We start from the raw sequence: 24,245 nt of genomic DNA, 5'->3' as shown, positions 1-24,245 counted from the left end.
CTGTATTACTGAATGCAATTCTGTCACTGACTCTGGTGCAGCAATAAACACTTTCCCAGCAGAGCCAAGTCTAGCTCTGTTTACCAATGTTATCTGCCTCAGAATTTACAGCACCAACTCTGCTAGGAATTGGCCTCAAAAGAAACAGTTGCCATAAGACTTACCTAACAGCCTTAAGCACATAAAAAGGCAAACATTTTTGGAATGTTATTATAATGCAGCAAGCTCACAGGACTTGATTACTGATCATCAAGCTTGCTGCTTTGGACCCGTTTAATTGACAAGAACAACCAATTTGCAGTAGTCTGTGAAGACTTTAAAGTAAGATTATTGTCCTAGAATCAACAGAGGGCAACCTATGGCCAGGAAGCCTCAACACTCCATTTGTAGCCCTTTCCCAATCCCAGTCAATGGGGTTGAAAATTTAAGACCTTCTTCATTTTGTTATTATTTTTATTTGATGTTATTACTTATTTTAACAATTTAAGGAACATTTTACTCCTGTAACCCAGTGCGGCCCTATATATACTAGTGATTTCTGAGCAAGACTACTGTGCCCCATAGTGACACACATACAGAACTTTTTAAACTAACAAATCTCGCAAGAGACACCTTCCTGGCATGGGATTTGGGATCTCAATGATTACATTTATACAATTGTTTATCTATTTCTTGATGCCCATAACTATATGTGAAATCACAAAATGGTTTCTGACAGTGAAAAGGTTGCCAAACCCTGTCCTACCACACAGGTTCTCAACCTTTTTTATTCTAGTACACAGAGTACACAGAATTTTGGAAGAGTGCCATGCTTTGGTTAAACTGATACCCATTTTTACAAGATAGCCACAGTTTAGCCACAATGGGACCAGTTCAACAATTCTCAGACTAAATGGGCCATTCCAAAGCTCGGAGAGAAATCCAGCTGTGAAAACACATGGATCATAAAATTAGTAGACTTTCAGCTTTCCAGTCAAGTATTCACAGCAAAGCACTAATTTACACAAGAAACTGACAGTTTATATTTCTTTAGCAAGGTTGGGATAAATGTACTAAATTAAACTAATCTAACTAAACAAAGAGCAATTTCCTTTGACAAGCACAGTAATTATTCTGAAAAGAACAAGCACATGCATTTCTATTTACCATTACGGTGAGTATCTAAATGCTGCTTGGCTGAGCACGTCTCCCCTTTGATGTCACCTGGTACTTCCATGCCCAATTTGTGGTAGAATTCCCTCTGCTTTTTCATTTCCGCTGTTTAACATTTTAAAATAGTGTCTTTAACTAAGAATGTGGACTTCATCAACTCAAGCAAACATTGTATTCCTCTCCCTTGTTTAGAACATGTAACAAGAGCCCCCTCTAATGTTCAAATGCTTTTTTTTGTGGCTAATTCGTAACACAACTGGATTTTGAGAACATCCCATACAATGCAATACTACTTTTTAAGTGTTACATCCCACATTAAGATGACTCAATACTGTTCCTCTCCCTTGTCTACTTGTTCAAAAACATTTGGCAAAAATTAGAATCCAGGGAACAAACTAATTTTTGTTTTATAAAGTTTACTTATGCATTCATTTTTTTGAATTTTAGAAATAACCTCCCCTTCCTATTGCCATACATCAGAGATATATGTTCTCCAACCACATTTTTGGGAATAGAGTCTAACAACTGGGAGTTAACTTCTTACTTTAGTCTTCTGCCAAAGTAACACTGGAATGATCAAAAATATGATTCCCCCAACTGTTATTTCTATAATATAATTTTCAAAATCCTAATCACAATATTTATAGAGCATCTAAAATAAATTCAAAATATTTATCTGAGTGAAATAAGTAAATATAAAATTCGACAATTTTAACTGCTTCTGTACTATCAAAATTACCTCTATATTCATTTTATGTTTATAAGTATGAAGAAATTTGGGAGATGCCAATATTCCTTCTGATTTAGAAAATACCCCGGGAATTGCCAGGAATGTTTAAAATGTAAAACTTCTTTCTGTCAATTGCTTCCACTGTTTTTTAGAAAAAGACCTTTTTGAGTTATATGACTAAAATGAGAATACAACCAACCATTTACTGAAGATAACTTTTTACTGATTGATGTTGAGGATACCTGCCTCTTTATTCCTCTTCAGATCTTGTAAACCATCTTATATCATTTATGATATTATGGGGACAAAGAACAGAGAAATTTAGAGCAATACCAGCTATACTGGTTGGGGGATTCTGGAAGTCTATCTATCTGGAGCATATTCAGGTTGGGAAATGCTTCGATTTTTTTCTTTCCAATCCTGAGGATTCTGCCATCCCATTTAAAAATTAAAACTTTTGCCGTGGGTTCCCATGTAATGTGTGGTTGTCCTTGCTTTCGCAAAGCAAGCAAGTAATGTGAAGCAACAGTAAATTGCATCACTTCCTGAAACCATTGTCTCCCATACATCACACAGAGGGGATTTATTCACATATAAGATGCCTTTTAAACAATTTACTATTGTCTTACCTTCTTGAAGACCTGGAACAAGCTTGTAAACAATATCTTGCATTGTTCTGTCATGACTGGCAAGACAAAAAATGAGAAATTAAAACGGTTACTGCAAAGACCTATAACCAGTGGTGGGTTGCAGGAGGTACGCATCAGTACGCGCGTACAGGAGCTAGCCCGCAGCACTGGATACCGTTCCGGTGCTCTGTAGGGCCCACCTGCCCGCCCGAGCTCCTTACCAGTGTTTAAAGGCTTCTGCGCATACAGCATCTGCGCGATGTTCCGTGGAGCAGCTGAAGCATCCCGCAAGTGCTAAGACGCATGCGTGTGCTGCGCGCGTCCATGAGGACGCCGCCGGCCCTGTTCCAACCATACCGGTTGGAACGGGATTTGAAACCCACCACTGCCTATAACCTTTATATATTTACACCATTAGGATAACTGAAAAATATCCTCTTCCTCTGGGCACAAATGAAAGAGATATTAAAGAAAAAAAGTGGTTCCTATATGCATTTCCATTTTGCTGAAACAGAATGGAAAAATCCAATCACAGGCACACTCTTTTGTCCAATTCATGTTTTAGAGAGAAGGCACATCTAGAAGATCTCTGCAATGTGTTTCTTTTAACACAATACTTACCCAATATACTGGAGAGGATGACTCTGGTGTATTACTATCCTGCATGTGGGGCAGGTATTATTTTCCTCCAAATACTTTACCAAGCAACTCCTGCAAACTGTTTTGCAAAAAAAAAAAAAAAACAGTTGAAATGATTGTAAGGGAACATTTTTATCTGATAGTAACATTAAACTCTGCACATAACTGAACCTGCATTGCTCAAGGAAGTAAAGTTAAACAATGTCACTGTTTCATAGTTCTGGATACAGAACCAAATGGTTGCATTCGAAGCCCAGTTTTAACAAACACAGAAACTGCCCAAAAGAGTGTAATCTAATCAACATTTTATAAGGAGTACTTTCTTTTCTGGAATAAACTTAGCACATCCCAAATTAGCATCAGAAAATTGCCAATATAAAGATTTCAGAAATAAAATCAGTTGTTATTTGAGATATGTAAAACTGTAATCAATTTATAAACATTGTGGGATCATTTCCAACACAAAATAGACAGCTACTGTCCTATAAGCAGCCTTTTTTTTAAAAGAAAAAGGAGTATTATTTAATATTTATAGTCATAGATCATTAGCCTTACTTAAACACTGAAATATATGCAACAGCATGGCATAATTGATTGTTGGCTGTCAGTATACCTGCAACCAAGCTTATTCTGAAGCTAATGACGGCTGTTGCAAAAGTGAAACTTCTTCAGTAACAATTCAATTAACATTTCACTGTATCTTCAACTCTTGAAAAGTGACAATACCAAAGACTAAAAGCTGCAGTTAAACAGTGCCATCTACTTTTCATACATGACGATACACATTCTAGTAGATACATGAGCAAACTTGTGATAGTGTTTACAGAACAGAGAAGAAGATATTTCCTTCAGAGGGAAACTCGGAATGGAATAGGGTAAATCCACACGCATATATAGTAGCCTTCCAGAAGACCATAAAAATCTGGTTTTATGCCCAAGCCTGGGGCCACAGCCATGTGACAGAGCCTATTCCTACTCCTGCTCCTTCCTATTCCTACTCCTTTGGAGCCTCCCCGGAGAATGTGTGTTGTTAACACATTTGGGCGTCCCCAAATGTGGCTTATAGCTGGCCAATCCTTTCAATCCAGAAACATCTAAAGCGTAGTGAGGTGCTCATTCGTATGTATGTATGTATGTATGTATGTATGTATGTATGTATGTATGTATGTATGTATTATTGTGCATCACCCAGAGTCATCAATGTGAGATGAGGCCATCATATAAATCAAATCAATAAATAAAGCATTATCATTTTTATATGTGGGTAATCTAGTTTCACAGTCTAAGATCGGGGGAAAGTTTATAATTCAAATCCCAACCAAGGACCTAAGAATTATTAAGGTAGCATCTAAGAATATAGGAAGTTCCAAGCAGGGTTGTCTTTTGTTAAATTAAGTTGTTCCAGTCCAATAAATTCTATATTTTCAGATATCGAAGGAGTTGTTTAGGTATTGCTCTGAGGGCTCCAATCTCAATTGGTAATTTTTTGTAATTTCTTCCAGTTGCTTTTTCTTAATCCCAACATCACCTGGTATAGCAACATCAATGAATCAGAATTTCTTCTATTCAATAACTGTTATATAAGACATGTTATGAAAAACTTATCTGTTGGAATTTTAGCATCCCGTAAAAACTTAATCTGCTCATTTCCCAAAACCTTCTTAACTTGATGGTTTTACTATTCAAAACTAAACCTCTAATAGTTTCCAATGAATAATTTTGCCAACTTGATCATGACTCTGCTTATAAACAGTTTGTGACATTTTGCTTTAGCCACTGATCAAATGGTCAATTGTTTCATCCTTTTCACTACAATGGTGACATTTGCTGTTGTCTGTTATACGTTGAATTTTCACCTTCTTCCTTTCCAGACCAACATGGTCACGTATGCCTTAAGAGGCCTAGACACCCTCTGCCTTGACTGCTGCAATGAGCTCTAGATGGGGCTGCTTTTGAAAAGTATTCAGAAGCGTCAACTGGCTCAAAATGCAGTGACCTGCATTATTTATTCTAGATTTGCACATGTGTTACCTCTCCTGCAGTGGCTTGATTGTCTGGTGATTTGCTTCCAGGTCCAATTCAAGAAGCTGATTATCACTTTTAAAGCCTACAAGGTGGGGCAGGTTATTTGAAGGACCGTCTTTTCCCAGTTCCACCTACCCAACCCACCAGAGACTGGAGGCAGGGAATGCTAAGAATCCCCTCTCCTAATAAGGTCTGTATCCTGGGATAATAAAGAAGGCTCTTTTCCATGGTAGTTCCTTCATCTGTGGAACTGTTCTGACCGAGGCTTCCCGAGGGCATGAAGCAAACTCCTGGTCCCGACAAAAACCTCTCTTATTAATTTACTGTGAATTCTGCTCATTCACATCCAGCAAGTCTTTCAAGGGATTTACAATCACAGACCTTATTTGGCTTGGAGAGCTGCCAGGCCGATATCTGCAAAACTTGGCAAGGAGTCACGAATCAATTAAGCCAACTAATTGTGTCTTGCAAACTCCACTCTTCTTTCGCTCCTCTTTTATTTCCTCTGGGAGGGGCCATTCATCATCCACCTGTGGCCTTACTCCCAACTCGACCCCTATTCTTTAGCTGTTCCCTTCATCTGGCAATTGTGCGCATGAGCACACTGGGAATAGGCTCCAGCTGTTCGTCTGCCTCACTGATGTCTGACTCTGAAGGCAGCTGATAGTTGGCATAGCGCTCTGGTCCCCTCTCTGCCTCCAATACAGAGCCCTCATCAGAGCCCTCCCCAGACTCCAGGACTGGTCCATGTTCCTCCACAACCTCTTAATTACCTCTGGCAGGGCACAACAGGAAACTCATATCTGCAAAAATAAGATTGGGCCTCCACGTTAACACTCCTTAAGTGTTAAATGTGTTCAGGCCCTGAAGACATGGTTTTGTAAGCAGGCCTAGAAATCCCCAGGGTGATATGGAGCCCATCAAGTAGTTGATTTGAATGTTGTTGCTGGGGGTTGTGATTGTTTTTTATTGGGTTTTTTATTTTTATAAGCCACCTGGGGACACCATGAATGAGTTGGGCTGACATATACATTTTCTAAATAATTAGGTGTGCATTCGAGGAGGCAGAAGAGAAGCCACTAGAAGGAAGTTATTGGTTTTTGGAAGCACTGAATAATGAAAAGTTCTATGAAAATGAGATTGATTTTATTTGATCCATTCTTTCTGTTCAGAAAAAAGGAGAGTCTTTAATATGCCATCATATTCCTAAAATCTCTAACATAAAAAGTAAAAACTAGAAAAAGCAAAGAAAGATTTGAACTTCGGAATGGTAGGTGATTATATGCAGTGCAGCTATATTTGAGCTAAAGAAGTTTCTTGCAGGCCTCTCAGCTTTTTGACCATAATTACACATTACATAATTCTCATTAGCTATCCTGCAAACTGTCAGTTTTGTAAGACACTCTTAGCACCCAAACTAGATCCCGTCATCTTGTTAAACAAAGCCGCAACTGGGTCTACGAAAACAGATATTGTTTTAACTAAATCAATTTATTTGTTATTTCTAATATCCTTTCATGCGCTGTCAGCAAAATTCCCTTCATTGTATTAGCTACAGATCTGCGCATTCAGTTCAAAGGGGGGAAAGGGAGGGCATGATGCCTTCTCAGCAGCAATTAAGAAATATATTTTCAGCAAAAGAGCATCACAACCTTTCCATCATGCTCTTTAGTAAAAGCTCCCTTTTCAGCATTTCTAAGTGTGTACCTGAAGGAGCCATTGCCTTCTGTTTTAAGTTTTTAAAAGTTCAGAACATTATATGTTGTCATGTATTTCTATCCTTTCTTAGAAGAATAAGTAAGAGGTCATAACACCTGAGTTCAGAGCAGAGGATTTTTACTGCTATGTTCTTGTCTCTGAAAAGATAATAAGGTGCCTAAGTTTCTTCTGCAAGAGCAGAACTGTTCTTCCCCATTCCTTATATAATCAGCCTTCATTTACTTGCTTCTCAGAGAATTATACAACAACATCCCAATATTATGGGATTAATTAAGAGAAAACCTTTTCAGGTATTAATAGAATTACACAACTGGCTCATATTGATTGCCCTATTGGTTCACTAACTTTATTGCAAGGTGAATCAAAGCAGAGCTGAGAGTGGACACCTTTTAGGCAAACCAAGTGTGGGAATCGTGTCAACTACTGTAATTCAAAGCTCTCTGAATTTCTTGCTAAGAGTCGAGGCATGCATTTAAAAAGAGATTCTGTTCTGTCCCGTGACTCTAATGAATATGCAGACACAGGCTTGGCTGTCTGCCACGACTAATGACGGAGATAAAGCCACCCCTTGGCTAGGAGCTTAGAATGCTATCTTCAAGAAACCAAGATTAGACTTACGGAATGCTTTCTCAACGGCTAGTAAAGTGGACTGTTGTTTCCTGCAAAGATTCCCCTCCCGTCGCTCCACCTATACGCTCTTTGGGAGGGGCCACAACAGTAGCCACCTGTCCCTATTTCCTTCTATGACGTCTTCTCCACAGCTGCTCCCTTCTCTTCTCAGCTCTATGCATATCAGGGACCACCTCCCTCTGTTCCTCCTCACTGCTCCCTGACTCAGATGCCACCTGGTGGCCAGCAGGCCTCTCTAGTCCCTGCTCTGACTCCAAACACCCTCCTGAGACTTCTTCTTCATCCAGAGCAGTCCCATAATGTTCATCGCTGTCAGAGTCCACCAACAGCTAAGCCGGCCGCTGCTGGGCCACAACAGATTCACATATAAATAAATCATTTGAAATTAATAGGTCTCTTAAGCACTAGGCTTTCAAATAAAAATCAAAACTATATCCCAAATGATTATCTTTATATGAAAGTAAATCTTAATTCACAATACACAGTAATAATCATACTCACAGGTATGCAAGCATTCCGTTACAGTGGTAGCATCGATAAGATAACCATTGCAAAGGCGGCAGGTTATATGGGCATTGATGTCCCAAAGTTTAATTTTTCTTGTCAGCATCTTTGGTGTCTGTAAGAAAACCAGGACAGACAGGTATTTGAGATATGAATGTCTACTTCTTTTAACATATCTGACATTCATAATAAGCCTTGAATGCAGGGAAAAAAATTAAAATGATTGAAATAGTTTTCTTCTCCAAAAGACCTTATTTGGGGGAAAAATAAGGGTAGTTTAAGAATAATGTATAATCATAAAGCTAAAGACAATGCAACAACTGTTATTCTGGGCTTTACACTGCAAGATGTATGGCATTCCACACCACAAACTTTAAATCAGCCTACTTTTCAGAAACAGCAAATAAGGTGAATGCACCAGTTTTATCTGTAAAACATATTCTGGAAAGTCTTTCAGAAAATGCTAAGCTCCTAAAAAAATCTATAGTTTTCTGAATCATATTAGTAGTGTAAGAAAAAGCAACTCTAGTCAACATATCTTTTTCAGATGATTGATTTTTAGAAGAATGTACATATAAGATAAACTGTACAGCATTCGGGGAAAACTAAGTTCCTTACTTAAATATGTTTAGGCATTAACTCCCCACTTTTAAACTATACAAAATAACTTAAAGTAGTTTCCACAAATTGAAAAATAAGTGCAAAATAATCACTGAATTATATTTGAAATTATAAATCGTAGCTTTTCATTTTTCCTTCCAGAAAACATTTTAATAGAATTTGATTTCAAAAAAAGAAATTACTGTACGTCTTTTATGTAGCTTTTAAAATTTCCAAGAAAGTCTTGGAAAAGTTTTTCGATTTGGTTTTTTTCGTTTCCAACATTTGGGAGTCTTCACCAGGTAGACAATTAAAAAATAAATGTCAGATGCTGCATCCTAACTGTGCAACTCTTTGCTTCTTTAGTTTTAAATATACCGATCTGTATGATTTTAGCTACCTCCTTTCCTACTTGTGATTTTACTGTTTGTTGTTTTAAAATATATAAATAGCTTTAAAATTTGAAATTGTTAGTTATCCTGGGATCTCTTCTGGATAAAAAGGTAATTTAGAAAGTCGTATATAAATGTTTATAAAAAACATTCACATCTATCAGAAATAACATAAAAACATCTGCTTTTATTTTCTCACTGGGGAAAACTGCACCAGAGGAAATGAAATAGAGTACTAAATAATAAAGACAGGAGGAAAGTATTTTTACCATCTGCTGCAATGAGTTTCTACACGGCAGGTGTCACCAAACTGTTTTCAATAAAAATTGCTGAGACGTTTTGGCTGAAAAGTTGGAAATTTTTGCAGCTTAGTCTTATAATATGATTGCAATTAAAACAGTCAATATGTTTATGACCTGAAGATCAGAATACCTAAAACCAGCGAGTTTTTTTTCATATTATACATAGCCAGCTCAATTAGCAGCTTTTCTTCCCATTCTTTCATTTTATAAGTCACTAAAAAAACTTGCAGCTTCTTCCCCACCCCCCCAGCCCCATCTTTCTCTGAGCTGCTTTAACAGAGAAGATGTGGCAGGCAGCCAGCTTTCCCTAGTTAGCTGGCTGTTGGAGCCTCACCCCTGGAATTGGGACAGGGAGAGACCCTGGGGGAGATTTATGGGAAAAGTAGTTCCCCTAGCAGAGCGAATTAAATTAGAGTGCTGGAGAGGGGACTACAGATTCCAGCAGCTCAGAGAGAGAAAGGGAGGGGTGGCATCAGAAAAGGTGATTGGGGGGGGGGGAGTAATAAAAGGACTGAGAGGAAACCAAAAATAGAATACTACTATGGGCTAGACTCCTTTGGAATGAGAGAAAAATTGCCACCCCAACGGAGAGCAACCGTTATATCTCGGCCTGGAGACTGCATCCTAGCTGCCACGAGAAGGGTGGCATTCTTATCCAAAGCATGGTTCCAGAGTAGCTGCATAGTAGCTGAAGAGCCGAGATGGCACACTGGTTAGAGTGCTGTACTGCAGGCTACTTGAGCTGACTGCTAGCTGCAATTCGGCAGTTCAAATCTCACCGGCAAAAGGTTGGCTCAGCCTTCCATTCTTCCAAGGTGAGTAAAAGGAGGAGCCAGATTGTTGGGGGCAACAGGCTGACTCTGTAAACCACTTAGAAAGGGCTGTAAAAGCACTATGAAGCGGTATATAAGTCTAAGTGCTATTGCTATTGCTATCTTTGGTTCAATTGATCTCCTGAGCCACTGTCCCTGGCTGGAAGAAGTGGACTCCATAAGCCTCTCACTGGGCTTACAGAGGACATGTCTGGAAGACAACAGGATCAGCGAGGGACCATTTGGCCAGAGGACAGTCTTTGGGACCTCTTTGCGTGTTTTAACTGAACCTTCCAACCTTTATGCTGGCCGTTACTAAGCCACATCAGAGGAACTGGGACTTTTTTCATTTGAGCAATGTTGTTCACCATAAGGTTTAACATTTTATGCTATTGTGCTATTTAATCAGATTTTATCTTGAGGGCCACCGTTTTAATGTATTTGTTATGTCACTGTGTGTCTATTGCATTGATGCTTGTTGCCATTATCTATAGTTGTTGCTTAATTTTATTTTATTTTAAGGACCACTATTTTAATTTGCTTGCTGGGTTATTGTGTGCTTATTGCACTGGTGCTTGTTGTTACCTGTAGTTGCTGTTTAATTTGATTTTTTCTTAACAGCCATTATTTTAATTAAAGCTCATAATTCAAGATGTGTTGGTATGCCTGGGCCAGGTGAGGCTGGCCACCTGGGAAAAGGGATAGAAGGACCAGATTGCTAGCGCCCCCTTTGGGGAAAGCACTGTATATATTTATATAATCCCTTCTTTTTTTATCAAGCATATATAAAATGATTTAGAAGTAGCTAAGAACCAAGAACCAACAGTGAGTAGAAAAAAGGCAAAATCTTCAAATGATTTACATTCCTTTTCCATTCTTCCTTCAGAGGATTCTTTCAAAATGCTAATTTATTTTAAATAAAAATGCACGCCCATCAAGCAAAACATTTTTCTGTTAAAATTCTCAAGGAATTCTTCATGTCTCAAGGCCTGAGGAATTCACTCAAAATTGTGATGTGATCTTATCATATCTCTGATAGAATATAAATATAATAGCTAACCAAAAAAGCCTCTTTTATTTGCTTATCTTCTTTTTTCTAGGATCAGCCAAATGTTTATATAACAAGACTTAACCATTATCATTCCCTCACCAGCTAATGTTAACATTACTCATTGTGCAAGGAAGTAAACAAAGATGCAAATCATCTACTTAATCCAAAGTACAATGAAACATATTTTCCAAAATCCATAATGAAGTAAACAATGTACCATGGATCTGAGATTCCAATGCCCAGAGGTAAAAACTGAACAACTTAATCTAATCCTCAAAGAATGTAACTTAATCCTACCTAATCTAGGAAAATAGAAAATTCAGTTGCTTCAGGAAAACCAAGGCATGAATTGAGTTTGGACTAGCAACTGTAATGGGATCAATCTGCAATCAGAAGTCCCAAATTTAATAATTCAATTGTTACAGAATTTACAATTTCCAATCCTCTGTTGCTGATTTCTTTGATATCTTAAAAACTAAACCCTCTCCAATACTATTTCTGTGAAAAACTGCATCTTCTGTTGAGCAAGTGGAAAAGCAATTTTCACTGAAAAATGGCACCAAGAAAACATTACATTTAAGAGTTCATTGCATCTGAAAATGCAACTATGAAACAAGTATGCATGTGTATGGACTGATATTTTATATCAAATTATTAATGCTGGTCTTGTATTCAGGCCTTTTCCCATGTAAGATTGAGATTGTCTTGGCAACGTTTCAGCGAGGTCTCACTCGCCATCTTCAAGATGGGTTTTGGCCTTAAAGCGTGGTCGGAGCTGCCGTCTTTCTATAATTCTTGGGGGGTGGGGGTGGAGTGCTGGCTTTGTTTCACTAAGTAAATGTGGTTGTATCATGATTGGTAGATTGGTGCTGATTGGTGCTGGCTGTGTGTCCGTTGTTGTTTCGTGCTGTAACGGCCTGGGTGGTAGGTGGGGCTCATTTGTTGACTAGGGCTGGTTTCCAGATGTCTGGTAGGCGGGAGGTATCATCACGTTTATTCATGTTGTGGGGGTGTTTCTCTATTTCGATAGCTTCCATAATTATTCTCTTGTTGAAGTGTTCAGCAATATTCTCCACAAACACAATATCAAGACAGCCTTCAACACTGACCAAAAAATAGCCAACATCTTAAGAAACCCCAAAGACAAAATCCTGCTAGAAAACCAAGGAGTCTACGAAATACCATGTAAAATCTGCCCTGCAACATATATAGGACAAACGAACAGGAGAATAAATGCATGCATCACAGAACACAAGAACGCAGTAAGAAAAAAAAACTTCCTCCCTTTTCCAGCACCTTAAAGCTACAGGACGTGAAATTAATTTTGAAGGAACCAGGTTAATCTCCAAAACTGAACACTTCAACAAGAGAATAATTAGTCCTGAGATACTCTTTGTTCCTTACAATTGCATTTTTTTTGTTATTTTTCAATTTATCAGCAATAGTTGTTGTTGTTATCCCCCCACCCCCATAGCAAAAAAATTGCAGTGCTTGGTTTCAAAGAAAGTCAGTCAACACAACCATTTTGTTCATTTCCTTATTTTTGCCTTGTTACACAATACATATATTTAAAACCTGGCACTTGGCCTAATTTCTCAACTGAAGCAAACAAGTTTATATATACTGTACCTACAACATTGTATTGATTTGCATAGTTTTCTTTTATTTCTAAATCATGGGGAAGACTTCACTTCTTTTCCATGTTTCACCAACTGTGTAAAGATGGCTATTTTACATGATGCTAGCATGAAAATGAGACTGCAATTATTTTACAAATCTGTGTGGCTTGCACATTTGTGTAAATGCAGTTCTTAAAGTACTATTTCTAAAATATTAGTGACCAATCCTAAACTGTTAGATCGTCTGTTGGTTCACTAATTCCCAAATTATAGCTACAGGAAACAACAGGCATTTTATTTTGAAAGGTTCTGTAAGCTGAATGCCCACCCACAGAGTTGACTGTATACCCCATTGCTTTATGAGTCACTTTGTGTGATAGTAACTCAAATGAACTTCCTTTTCAACAGTTTCTCCAGAAGGCTCCTTTCAGAGGTGTGTCTATATTGAATGCAGCTGAACCTTTCACTTGATCTGCATGGAAGTGAAGCAATTTTCCCATAGCTTTATTAAGTGTTTCAATTTCCCCATAGATTTATCAAGTATTTCTTGTTAACTATTACATTATTTTGACTATTGTTCCTCCAATGACTAATGTAACTACTAAAAACTTGCTTGTTAAACTTTGTGCAACATGTCAAAATCAGTAGCAAAAAAGAGCACTTGCCAATAACAAAAATTCCCTAATTCCTATTAGCAGGATAAATGATATGGGGAAATTCAAATATTTCCTGTGATTTACATTTAAATAGGTTTTAGTTCGACTGAAACACTTTTACACATCAAATATTATGATTAAAACAATGAAATTATTCCTTTTTAGTTTCAACACAGCTGTCACACTGTAGCACTTGAAGCCAATATAAAAACAGCTTATACCTGGCCTGGGGGGAAAAACACATTAGAAATATTGTAGTCATATTAGGAGAAACAGCAATTTTTCTTGTATATATCAAAAATAAACATATCCTAAAGAGAAAACGCTTAAAGTTATAACTAGACCTCAAAAAGGTTTTGAGTTTTTTTCAGAACACCCTTTAAATACTTTTATATGTAATTAAAGGAAGTTGTAGAATTCAATCAGAAAAAAATCTCTTCACATACTGAGGGGAAAGTATTCTTTTTCTCTAAGCATACCTCTTAAAACAGCATTTCTTTTCAGTGTCTGCCATCCAGAGACCTGGAAAGATAGAAAAACAAATCTGAAAATGAACACTGTAGCTACTTAGAATACATTGAAGGAAATTCAACAGTATTTATTAATAGACAAATATTAGATGAAGAAATATTTGTTTTTAACATGAAAACGATTAATTTCTGCTGGAAATCAGTGGCTACAATCTAGTATGAATTAAACATTGCTAAATAAAACTGATGCCATTCTTTCTACCACCACATGGTGACAGAAATGAGATGACTAATGTTTTTCTATTAAACTTCGTCAGCTTAAAATCAAGTAGATTTTGACGTAACTTTGATATCAAAAAGCCAGTGCATTTTGTTATGTAAAGTAGTGCATTCACTAAAACATCTCCCAAGATCCATACGATGCTAGTTCATTCCAGTATTTAAAGGTCTAAATATATTTCTTGTATCAAATTAAATAGTTTATCTATGCTGCCAAAATGTACTCTCACGTTTATATTCCATATGTTTTCCCAAGGAAAAGACAAACACAATTTCAGCTCTATGCAAAAGAATCTTTAAAACCCGAAATGAGCAAACAACAGCATGGCACTTGATCGTAATTGCTTAAAATGGTCTAAAAGAGGTACTCAAGGGCTAATAAAACTATTAACTAATAATGAGAGTCAGTAATAAATGGGGGGGCCCTAGAAAGAGCTGTTCACTTTTTCCTGGATAAGAAGACTGTTTCTGAACAAGTTCAGCTTTAATTTACAGCTCCAATCCCAGTTTTGAAAGGTAAGTGTTTTTTGTTTTGTTTTTTTGCAAATATTGTGTGCATTCTATCACTTCTCCAGCTCCTGGCCTGGGCACATAGTAAGCCTTTTGACCAAAATTTCACAAACGAGATCGAAGACCATGTAAAGAAGTATCTTGAGAGGACTTTTCAATGTTTCCTTAATTCTGACAAAATAAAGCCCAAGTCTTCAGAATGAACTACAACCAAGAACAATTGGCCAAAGTATACTCAAATAACCTTCAGAATTATTATCCTTTTTAAATGAAAGAAACAATTCATCTTCAAGGTCTACAAGATTTCATAGATCTTCCAAGTTCTGCCTTTCAGCAAAGTCACTGGATATACAGGATATATACAAGATTATGAATATTAATCACATGATTAATATTTTTAGTTGGATATCTATTCATCCAACAAAAAGGTACCACTCATGGACTTACATTTGGCATTATGTAAGTAAACACCTACAAATATGGGACCAATAATTTTCAAAAATTCCTCTATCATAAAAAGATAATACAGCTAGGACTGGTTATGGCCCACTGCTGAAATGGTTAAGGTATTTTACTGTGAAGAAATCACCTGCTGCAGTTCCTTATACAGGTATTCCTCAACTTACGATCACAAACAAGCCCAAAATTTTTGTTGTTAAATAAGGCATTTGTTAAGTGAGTTTTGCCCCATTTTATGACCTTTCTTGCCACAATTGTTAAGTGAATCGCTGCAGTTGTAGAGTTAGTAACCTAGTTTGCAAAAGGGGACCGCGTGATCTTGGGACACAACAACTGTCATAAATATGAACAAGTTGCCAAGAATCTGAATTTTGATCACATGATCATGAGGATGCTTCAAAGGTCGCAACTGTGAAAAACGGTCATATGTCAGTGCTATTGTAACTTTGAATGGTCATTAAATGAACTATAGTAAATCGAGAACCACCTGTAGATTGTATGTTTCTTACAATAGATCTGCACATATACATCAATGCACTTTTCAAGAGCACGGAAATATTTTACCACACTTGGCTGAATCCTTAATAAGATTATTTGTAAAAGCTATTAACAAATGAGTCCTAGGCGCTCTGATAGTAAGCTGATTCTCTGATAAACATTTGGTTTAATTCACATTGCTGATGGGTTACATACATGCACAGAAAAAGAGACATACACACAAACCCATCTACAAGACAGTGGTGGTTAAAAGTTCGTGTACCTTTGCCACACATTTTTCTCAATAAAAAAATTGATAGATGTAATGTTTTGGTTTCTTTTTTTAGTTTTCTTTATTTTGCTTTAGGATTTGGGTAGAGAACAAATCACATTTAGGTCATATTTATGCAGAAATTTTGAAATTTCAAAAGGGTTCACAAATTTTTAAGCATCACTATAGTGTGTGTGTGTGTGTGTGTGTGTAAGTTTTGACTAAACAATCACAAATGACCAATTAAGCATCATTTGTTCAAAAACACCCATTATAATATAATCATGTACCATTTCCTTCACCTTCTTCTCAGCATCTTTTAGTGAACAGATGGTGCCAAATGAATGGATCAGAACTGCCTGGTTAATTAAGTGGTGTAAGGAAGTCTAGCCTCATTTGCCTGCAAAGAGGATAAGCACAGTGGGAGGGAAGAAGACGGATTTCAACTTCCCCTAGTCATATTGTCACTCAACCTAAGTAAACTGGTGACCACACCCTGCAGTTCTTACTTTTTGGATGGAAAGAAGAAACAAGCCCATATCCAAAATGGAAATGATGGGCAGAGTTCAACTTATCAGGTCATCCAAAAGCTAACTGGAAAACAACTCTACGGAAACACTGGAATCTTTTGAGACTTCAAAAACGGGGCTACTAATGAGTAAAAAGTCATTTGTCTGTAGCATAGTATATAGCAGCAATGGCGAACCTTTTTTGGCTCGCGTGCCACAAGTGGGGGGAGCGCAGGGGGGTCGTGTGCGGGTGTGCCGCACCCATAATGCAATGCGCGACCCCCCTGAGTGCACATGCGCGCACAACAGGCACGACCCCCATTTTTATATGCTTTTTTCGCCCTTCCCAGGCTCCAGAGGCTTTATAGGAGCCTGGGGAGGTCGAAAAGAGCCTCCCCCCGCCCCCCGGAGGCCCTTCAGAGGCTTCAGGGATCATCTGGAGGCTTCCCTGAAGCCTTCGGAAAGCTTAAAATGACCCTCCGAGCAAACCGGAAGTCACTTCCGGTTTGCTCGGAGGGTCGTTTGAAGCATTCCGAAGGCTTCAGGGACCGTCCGGAGGCTTCCCTGATGCCTTCGGAGCGCTCAAAACGACCCTCCAAGCAAACCAGAAGTAACTTCCGAAGGGGCGAAAAATGGCTTTTAAAAACGGTGAACTCAGCTGGCCAGCGTGTGCATGCGCGCTGGCCAGCTGACAGGGCAGCGCCTCACGTGCCCTGACAAATGGCTCTGCGTGCCACCTGTTGCACGCGTGCCATAGGTTCGCCATCACTGGTATATAGCATTATACTACATATTAATAGAATTCTGATTCTAGTAGTATAACTATCGTAAAGCTAGAAACAACTTTCAATGAAATATTGGTAAGCGGAAAACATTCAAGCACAAAAAAGGGCTCCAGATGGCTTAGCATTTTTTTTGCAAAGATTCTGAATGTGGATGGATGGATGGATGGATGGATGGATGGATGGATGGATGGACGGACAGGGAACTGCATGCCACCACAACTTCAATCTCTCCTACAGTTTACTAAGGTGTGATCAATGCTCCCAAAATCCTTGAAAGGAGAAGTTGTGGCGTGTAAAAAAAAAGTGTTCATGTGCCAATATCAACTTCCTCTTAGAAATATTGCAGTTTCTGAATATCTCAGAGACATTGTTCCACCCATTTAAGCTTTCTGTAAATCTACGAGAAGTCTTTCATCAGCAACTTGTTCAATTCACTCAATAATACAAGCAGCTTTATGAAGATAGCAGTGGCTCTGGCAAATTTAAGCTCTTTTGTGAAAGCATGCCTTTCTGTGCCAGTAATAAAAATAAAAAAGTGACAGGTTAAGATGAAAAGTAAACTCTATCATAAATTCAGAAACAGAGTTAGCTTTATTTTACACCTGGAATACATACCATGGCCTGGTGGTCTCCCATTCTAGTACTATCCAAGTTTGAACCTGCTTAACTTTTTGAAATCAGCTAAAGTTGATTAAGCACTGCAACATACATGTTTGTATAACATATGGAGTCCACTGTTTTTGGTACAATTCATAGAATTTCTCCCAGAATTGCAACTAAAATCTCTTTTAAAAACGGCGCAGCAAGAAAATAATTAAATAACCATATTAAATGATATTGATTAAAGTTTAATTAAATTTAAATTTAATATTTTATTCTGGTCACACTCACTACTTTTTTTCTCTAGTCCTACTTCTTGGCAGTGCAGGTCCTGGTAAGGCAGCGAAAAAATAAGAGTAACCCTTAGCCTAAAAACCTAGTTCAATTACTTGTTCAATTGCTTTAATAGGAGGGCTGACACTAGGACAGGGCTTCATTAATCAGAGATAAACAAGTAGCTTGCTTCTTGTACTTCCTTTACACAGATACTTAATTAGAATTACTGTTCTTCAAGAGGTCTCAACACCAAAGAAGTACAACAGGAGCAAACCACTTTACACTCTCCAAGTGCTTTAGATTACACTTCATAGAGTCTGTAATCAGTGGTCATTTTATCTGTGGATTATAAAACTTGAAGTGCAATAAAAATAGAGGGTACCACCACATAGTCTGGAGAAGCAGAAAAGAAGGCTTAGTTTATTCTGGTTTTGTGGCTAAAGAAAAGCTAGATATACTGCCTTGAATTCACCAAGAAAGGAGTGATATAAATCTGACATAATTAAATAAATAAGCCAGAAACTGATTTTGCATCGAATCACAAAAGATCTCTACTGAATCTGTTTTTTTAAAATTACCAAAGTATTTTTAAAATACAAAATTATTCCACCACTCTGCCCAGAGTATGAAAGTTCTCCCCAAAGATTAATGAGTACAAAATATGAAAATATACTAAGCCAACAAGCAACAACAACAAAAAAGGAAAAACAGTGGTGAAAATGCAAGATGGAATTTAATAAGAGAGAAATGTGAGAAATGGCCTTGACATATTTCTGAGCTCCAGAGGACCTAGTTATGGAAGGAAAGTATGCCTATGAACGAAAGCAGAATTAAATCAATCCCCAAGATCTTAACGATGGACTTAAGGTATACAAGGCAAACAAAAGCAGCTTCTATGATACATAAAGCTAAAAGTTTGAAGAGTTTTAAAAGCCTTTGCAAAAACTGAAATGAATCTGAACATCATTGACAATTGCTATGAAGTGCAAATTAACAAGTACAGTATACTCTTTTGGAGCTCACCCTCTCAAGCGTCCTATCCTGCTTTGAATCAAATGTTTATTCACGAGAACTGAAACGCAAAATATAATAATACATTTCACGTCCATGGTAAAGTCATGGTACTGTTCTTCCCATCTGATCATCTTTACAATTCAAAAAGTCTTTATTAAACTAATGAGATTGCCATCTTGCTAGTCCTCAAGGGCCAGCTTGAGAAGATTCATTCCCAATTTGGGATGGAAATTCTGGAGTTCTGAAATACTAAAGGATAATATGGCAGGATATTCTGGTTCAGGTATAAAGTTCATTGGCTCAAAACTATGTCCTACTTTTGCTTTGTTGCAGAGTTCGTGACATAACAGAATGACTTAAGGTGCACCAAATGTTTCAAAATTCCTTAAAAACTTATCAGTTAACTAAAAATACCATAGAACTAGTTTTACAGCATACAGAATTTTTTTCCAAACTCTTGTAGTAGGGCTGGTTACAAACAAATAAATTAAGCAATGAAATTTCATACATGAAGTTTACCCTACAATACAATGATTATACATTCTGAGTTTGCAATCATTTGCATACTTATCCGGGAATAAATATTAACTGAATGTAAATTGACACACATGCAATCTCTTTTGAATACAGCAATCCAATTTCTTTTAGACGCTAATTCTTGTGCTACAGAGAGATTAACTGCTGCAACTATTTTTAAGCTAATTTGTGTAAGGGTTCAAATGTCAATTCTCTCCCCAAAGCAAGAAGTGAAATGCCAGAATTTCTGTGAGTCCGCCCAGTATTTTAAAATTGTAAAATAAAATGAAATGAAACTCTTAAGATCTTGAGGATTAAAAGTCCAATATGCAGTAACCAAAGTTGACTACATTAAATTAGACAAATCAAGATATGAGTCAAAATAAAATTCTGTATAATTAATGTTGAATAGATAAAAACCATCTTGGATGATTTTTTTTAAAGAAGGAAACAAGTCTTTTTGAAACAAGTCAACAAAACAAGCTTTTACACAAAGAAATATTGGCCCTATTGCAAATTATCCTGAAAATATCATTACACTGTTACTCCAGGCTACTGTAAGTCAGTCCTCAACTTACAATCATTTGTTTACTGACTGTTTGAAGTTACAACAGCACTGGAAAAAAAAAAGATTTATGATTAGTTTCCACACTTACGACGGTTGCAGCATCCCCATGGTCACATGATCAAAATTTTGGTGCTTGACAACTGGCATACATTTATGACAGCTGTACAGTCCCAGGGTCATGTGATCTCGATTTGTAATCTTCCCAGCTGGCTTCCGACAAGCAAAGCCAATGGGGTGAGCCAAATTCACTTAACAACCGCAGTGATTCTTTTAACAACGGTGGCAAAAAAGTCATAAAATGGGGCACAACTCACCACAACTGCCCTGCTTAGCAACAGAAATTTTGGGTTCCACTGTGATCATAAGTCAAGGACTACCTGTAATAGGTAAAAATGGTTGATAGCATTTAGGCAACCTGAGTTTTTTTTTTCTTTCCTTCAACTAAAAATCTATTATTCCATCTTAGGCAGCCCAAGAAACTGTTAAGAAATGGGGTGGTGGATTAATGATCGCTGCTTTCATTTCTGCTTCTGTGTCATACTTTAAGCAGAAGATTATAAAATAGTTATCATTAACATAGGAAGATTTACTCTCTGGACAACTGCCTCAGTGTGATACCTGCCCTAAGCAGCAACACTTGAACTCTAGTATTTCAGAAAAACATAGGCAACAAGAAGTGTATTTACATATTCATATTTATGCTCGTATATAGTCAGAAAGCTGCATGCAAACTTCCAGCAGCATTTTGCAGCTCCAAGTTCCACCCCAAGATCAGAATACGAAATTCCACCATGCAATATTTCTCCCCCACCTGGTCAGCACAACCAAAATGATAAATTTCTTTTTAAACAAAACATTTTCAGATCAACTTCCAGATATCACACATCTTTTAGACTTGGGTAGTACTGCTACCAAGGAATGCGGTGGCTCAGTGGCTAAGACGCTGAGCATGTCAAACAGAAGGTCGGCAGTTCAGCTGTTCGAATCCCTAGCGCCGTAGAGCTGAGTGAGCTCCCGTTACTTGTCCCAGTGTCTGTCAACCTAGCAGTTCGAAAGCACGTAAAAAAGGCAAGTAGAAAAATAGGAACCATCTTTGGTGGGAAGGTAACAACATTCCGTGCGCCTTCGGCATTTAGTCATGCCTGCCACGTGACCAAGGAGACGACTTCACAGCGCTGGCTCTTCGGCTTTGAAATGGAGATGAGCACCACCCCCTAGGGTCGGGAACGACTAGCACATATCTGCGAGGAGAAGCTTTACCTTTACGTATTACTGCTACAGAACTGAGTGTCCTGAAAAATAAGGTGTGGGGCATTTTTACATACAACCATACGAGGCATTTAATATAATTTGGAAGCATGTGCTGCTTTATCTATTCCGTCTGGAAACCTCTATGTAAATAACCTGAAAAAAAGGACTAATTCTGAATGGGTTTCCACATTACATAATCTTTTAACAAATGGCTCCATTATAAATAGCCAATTATTGTTCTATTTTTCAGACCTACAGGCAATTAAATGCCCAACCAGGCTTAGGCTCCACCTGACTTCAACTGTATTTTCCACTTCAGAGATGGTCATGCTAGCATTCGTAATCAAAATAAAAGAATTTTGTGAAACCTTAAAACATTAACAAATTTTATTTTAAAATGTGTTTAATTATCAGATGCTGTAAGAAAAAAGAAGCAGATAAGATGCAGTGCAAAGAATGATGGAAAGTAATTACAAAATGCTTTTTTGGAAGTGTGCCATCTGTCCAGGATGGAAAGGATGGATCCCTTGTGTCATTGTTTTAGAGATAATTTTCTCACCAGATTCCTCAGAGCTTTCAACAATATTGGAGCTTCTAATATGTTGCGTACACAGAAAAAAATATTTTAAGAAATTCAGGGAAATATTCAGAGAAAGATCTGCCTTGAATGAACTGTATAGCGCAGTCAAACATCAGTAGTCGATCAGTGGTGGGTTTCTGCCGGATGGCACCGGATCGCGCGATCTGGTTGGAGAATGAACCCGGAAGTAATTTCCTGCCACGCCCCCTTGGCGTTTTTTGCATCGGGGCTGACTCCCCGCCGCCACCACTGCGCTACCTCATGTTCCTTGTCTTCTGGCCGCGGCCCCACTCCGTGGAAAACATAGGCGCAATTACAGCCCGGAGCAGGAGTAAAGCCCCTTTTCCAACTGGCCTTTCCTCACTTGGAGGGCTTCGGAGGGAAGCTTCTGCAGAAGTCCGAGCGAGTGACAACAAGTTCCCACCGTTACGAAGTCTCTGAGGCTGTAATTTTCTGAGCTGTGCGCGCGAACCTGTTTTCCAAGGCATGGAGCAGCGACGAGGCTCTGCGCGGCGAGCGGTGATTCTGGATGCCATCCGGGAAGACGAGGAACACGAGGGGGGACTGTTGATGGCCTACGGAATCACTGCTCGCCGCGCAGAGCCTCGCTGCTGCTCCACACCTTGGAAAACAGACGCGCGCGCGCACAGCTCAGAAAATTACAGCCTCCGAGACTTCATAACAGCGGGAACTTGTTGTCACTCGCCCGGGCTTTTGCAGAAGCTTCCCTCCGAAGCCTTCCGAGGGAGGAAGGGCCAGTTGGGAAAGGGGCTTTGCTCCTGCTCCGGGCTGTAATTGCGCCTATGTTTTCCATGGCGTGGAGCAGCAGCGAGGTTCTGCGTGGCTGGCAATGACTCTGGGGGCCATCAGTGGGGGGCAGGGTCCCCCCTCGCGTTCCTCGTCTTCCCGGATGACCCCCGGAGTTTTGATGGTTCTTTTTTAAAATGATCCAGTTAAATTCACTTTAGGAAAAAAAGGAAGAATTTTAAAAGAACCACTCATTTACATAGAAGTGCTGAATGAAAGAATGCTGTTGTACTAGAGATTTTTTTAAACATTGGAAATAGCATTTAATCCATTTAAAATTTAGTTAAAATTATAATGGCAAATGCTCAAAACCTTTCCCCCTCTCCTGTACCGCTTCAAATTTTAACCAAGGAACAACACTGAATATGTGTCATCATGATTTCTATAGAAACAATGCCACCAAGACAGGATTTTGACTTCACTGGGTAAAATCCTTGAATTAAAAAAGGCTCAGAGAAACCCGTAAGGACAAAGGTAAATGTCTGAAAATTGTATAATGAATCATGCAAAATCAACTGGAATAATGAAAAAAGCGAGGAAGGTTTACCAGAGGTTTTCATACCACAAAGCAGCCATTTGAGTACTTTCTCCATAAAACTGAACAGAGTTGAGCAACTAGTAATTAGCAGATTTCTTCTTTTTTTTGCCTTTGAGTCAGACTTTATTCCTAGTGACAACCTGAACAAGCCTATATGCTTTTCTAGACAAGGTTTTCAGAACTGGTTTACTACTGCCTTCTTCCTAGGGCTATGAGAAAATGACCGGCCCAAAGCCACCCAAACCTGGTTTCCTGGCCTAAAGCAAAAATAGAACCCAATTTTCCTAATCCAGCATCTTCATCACTAGACTAAACTGCTTCTCAAATCATTCCTTCTATGTAGAAATGGTAGGGCCAGTACAGAATCCCACCAGCTGCATCATGGTCCAATTACTGAAATGTTTACATTCGTTTCAGAAAAGAAGCGGGGAGGGAGATGTCATTTCCTTTACATCACAAATTTATATTCTACTTGCTCCGAAATGGCTCTGGCCAGCTTACAGTAAAAATACAAACAGATTCAAAACCATGTATGAAAAAACTTTTAAAAGCAACTACATAAGTTCATTCAAATTCAAATTCTCAATGATCAAGAAGATAAAGAAGATTCTCTCACATAAAGCTGTGTTTTATGTCACTACAGGAGCTCCACCTGGAAGCTTCCAAGTCACAATACGACACTGAAAAAAAACACTCTAAAGGAGGAGATAGAGATGCAGGTAAATCTTCAAATTAAGACAGCAATCGGGACTGGAATCTCTGTTGCTGAGAGCTGTGGTCATGAAGCACAATGTCATATATGACCACATTGCCTAGCCTGGTTGCTGCTGGTTGCTGCTGTAATTTCAGGACTGTGCAGGCAGTTGAATGAGAGG

At 38.3% G+C, this 24,245-nt stretch overlaps 1 protein-coding gene across 5 annotated transcripts in view; it reads right to left on the bottom strand.

Moving 5' to 3' along the window:
- PCGF3 (polycomb group ring finger 3) overlaps nucleotides 1-24,245 on the bottom strand; it is an 88,746-nt gene that overhangs the window by 14,459 nt on the left and 50,042 nt on the right. For 4 of the 5 annotated variants that reach the window (XM_081943514.1, XM_081943512.1, XM_081943511.1 and 1 more), the window contains exons 2-6: nucleotides 13,940-13,982; nucleotides 8,026-8,143; nucleotides 3,133-3,229; nucleotides 2,512-2,567; nucleotides 1,147-1,257 (exon numbers count right to left, since the gene is read on the bottom strand). In XM_081943514.1, coding sequence (XP_081799640.1) covers nucleotides 1,147-1,257; nucleotides 2,512-2,567; nucleotides 3,133-3,229; nucleotides 8,026-8,134 — 373 coding nt within the window. In that variant the 5' untranslated portion in view covers nucleotides 8,135-8,143; nucleotides 13,940-13,982. The remainder of the gene's footprint in view (nucleotides 1-1,146; nucleotides 1,258-2,511; nucleotides 2,568-3,132; nucleotides 3,230-8,025; nucleotides 8,144-13,939; nucleotides 13,983-24,245) is intronic. The other variant, XM_081943515.1, reaches the window with a different exon arrangement.

This window comes from Natrix helvetica, assembly GCF_964273705.1.
Source record: "Natrix helvetica genome assembly, chromosome: 2".
In the NCBI taxonomy this organism is placed as follows: domain Eukaryota; kingdom Metazoa; phylum Chordata; class Lepidosauria; order Squamata; family Natricidae; genus Natrix; species Natrix helvetica.
This window is presented reverse-complemented; position numbering and strand designations above follow the sequence as displayed.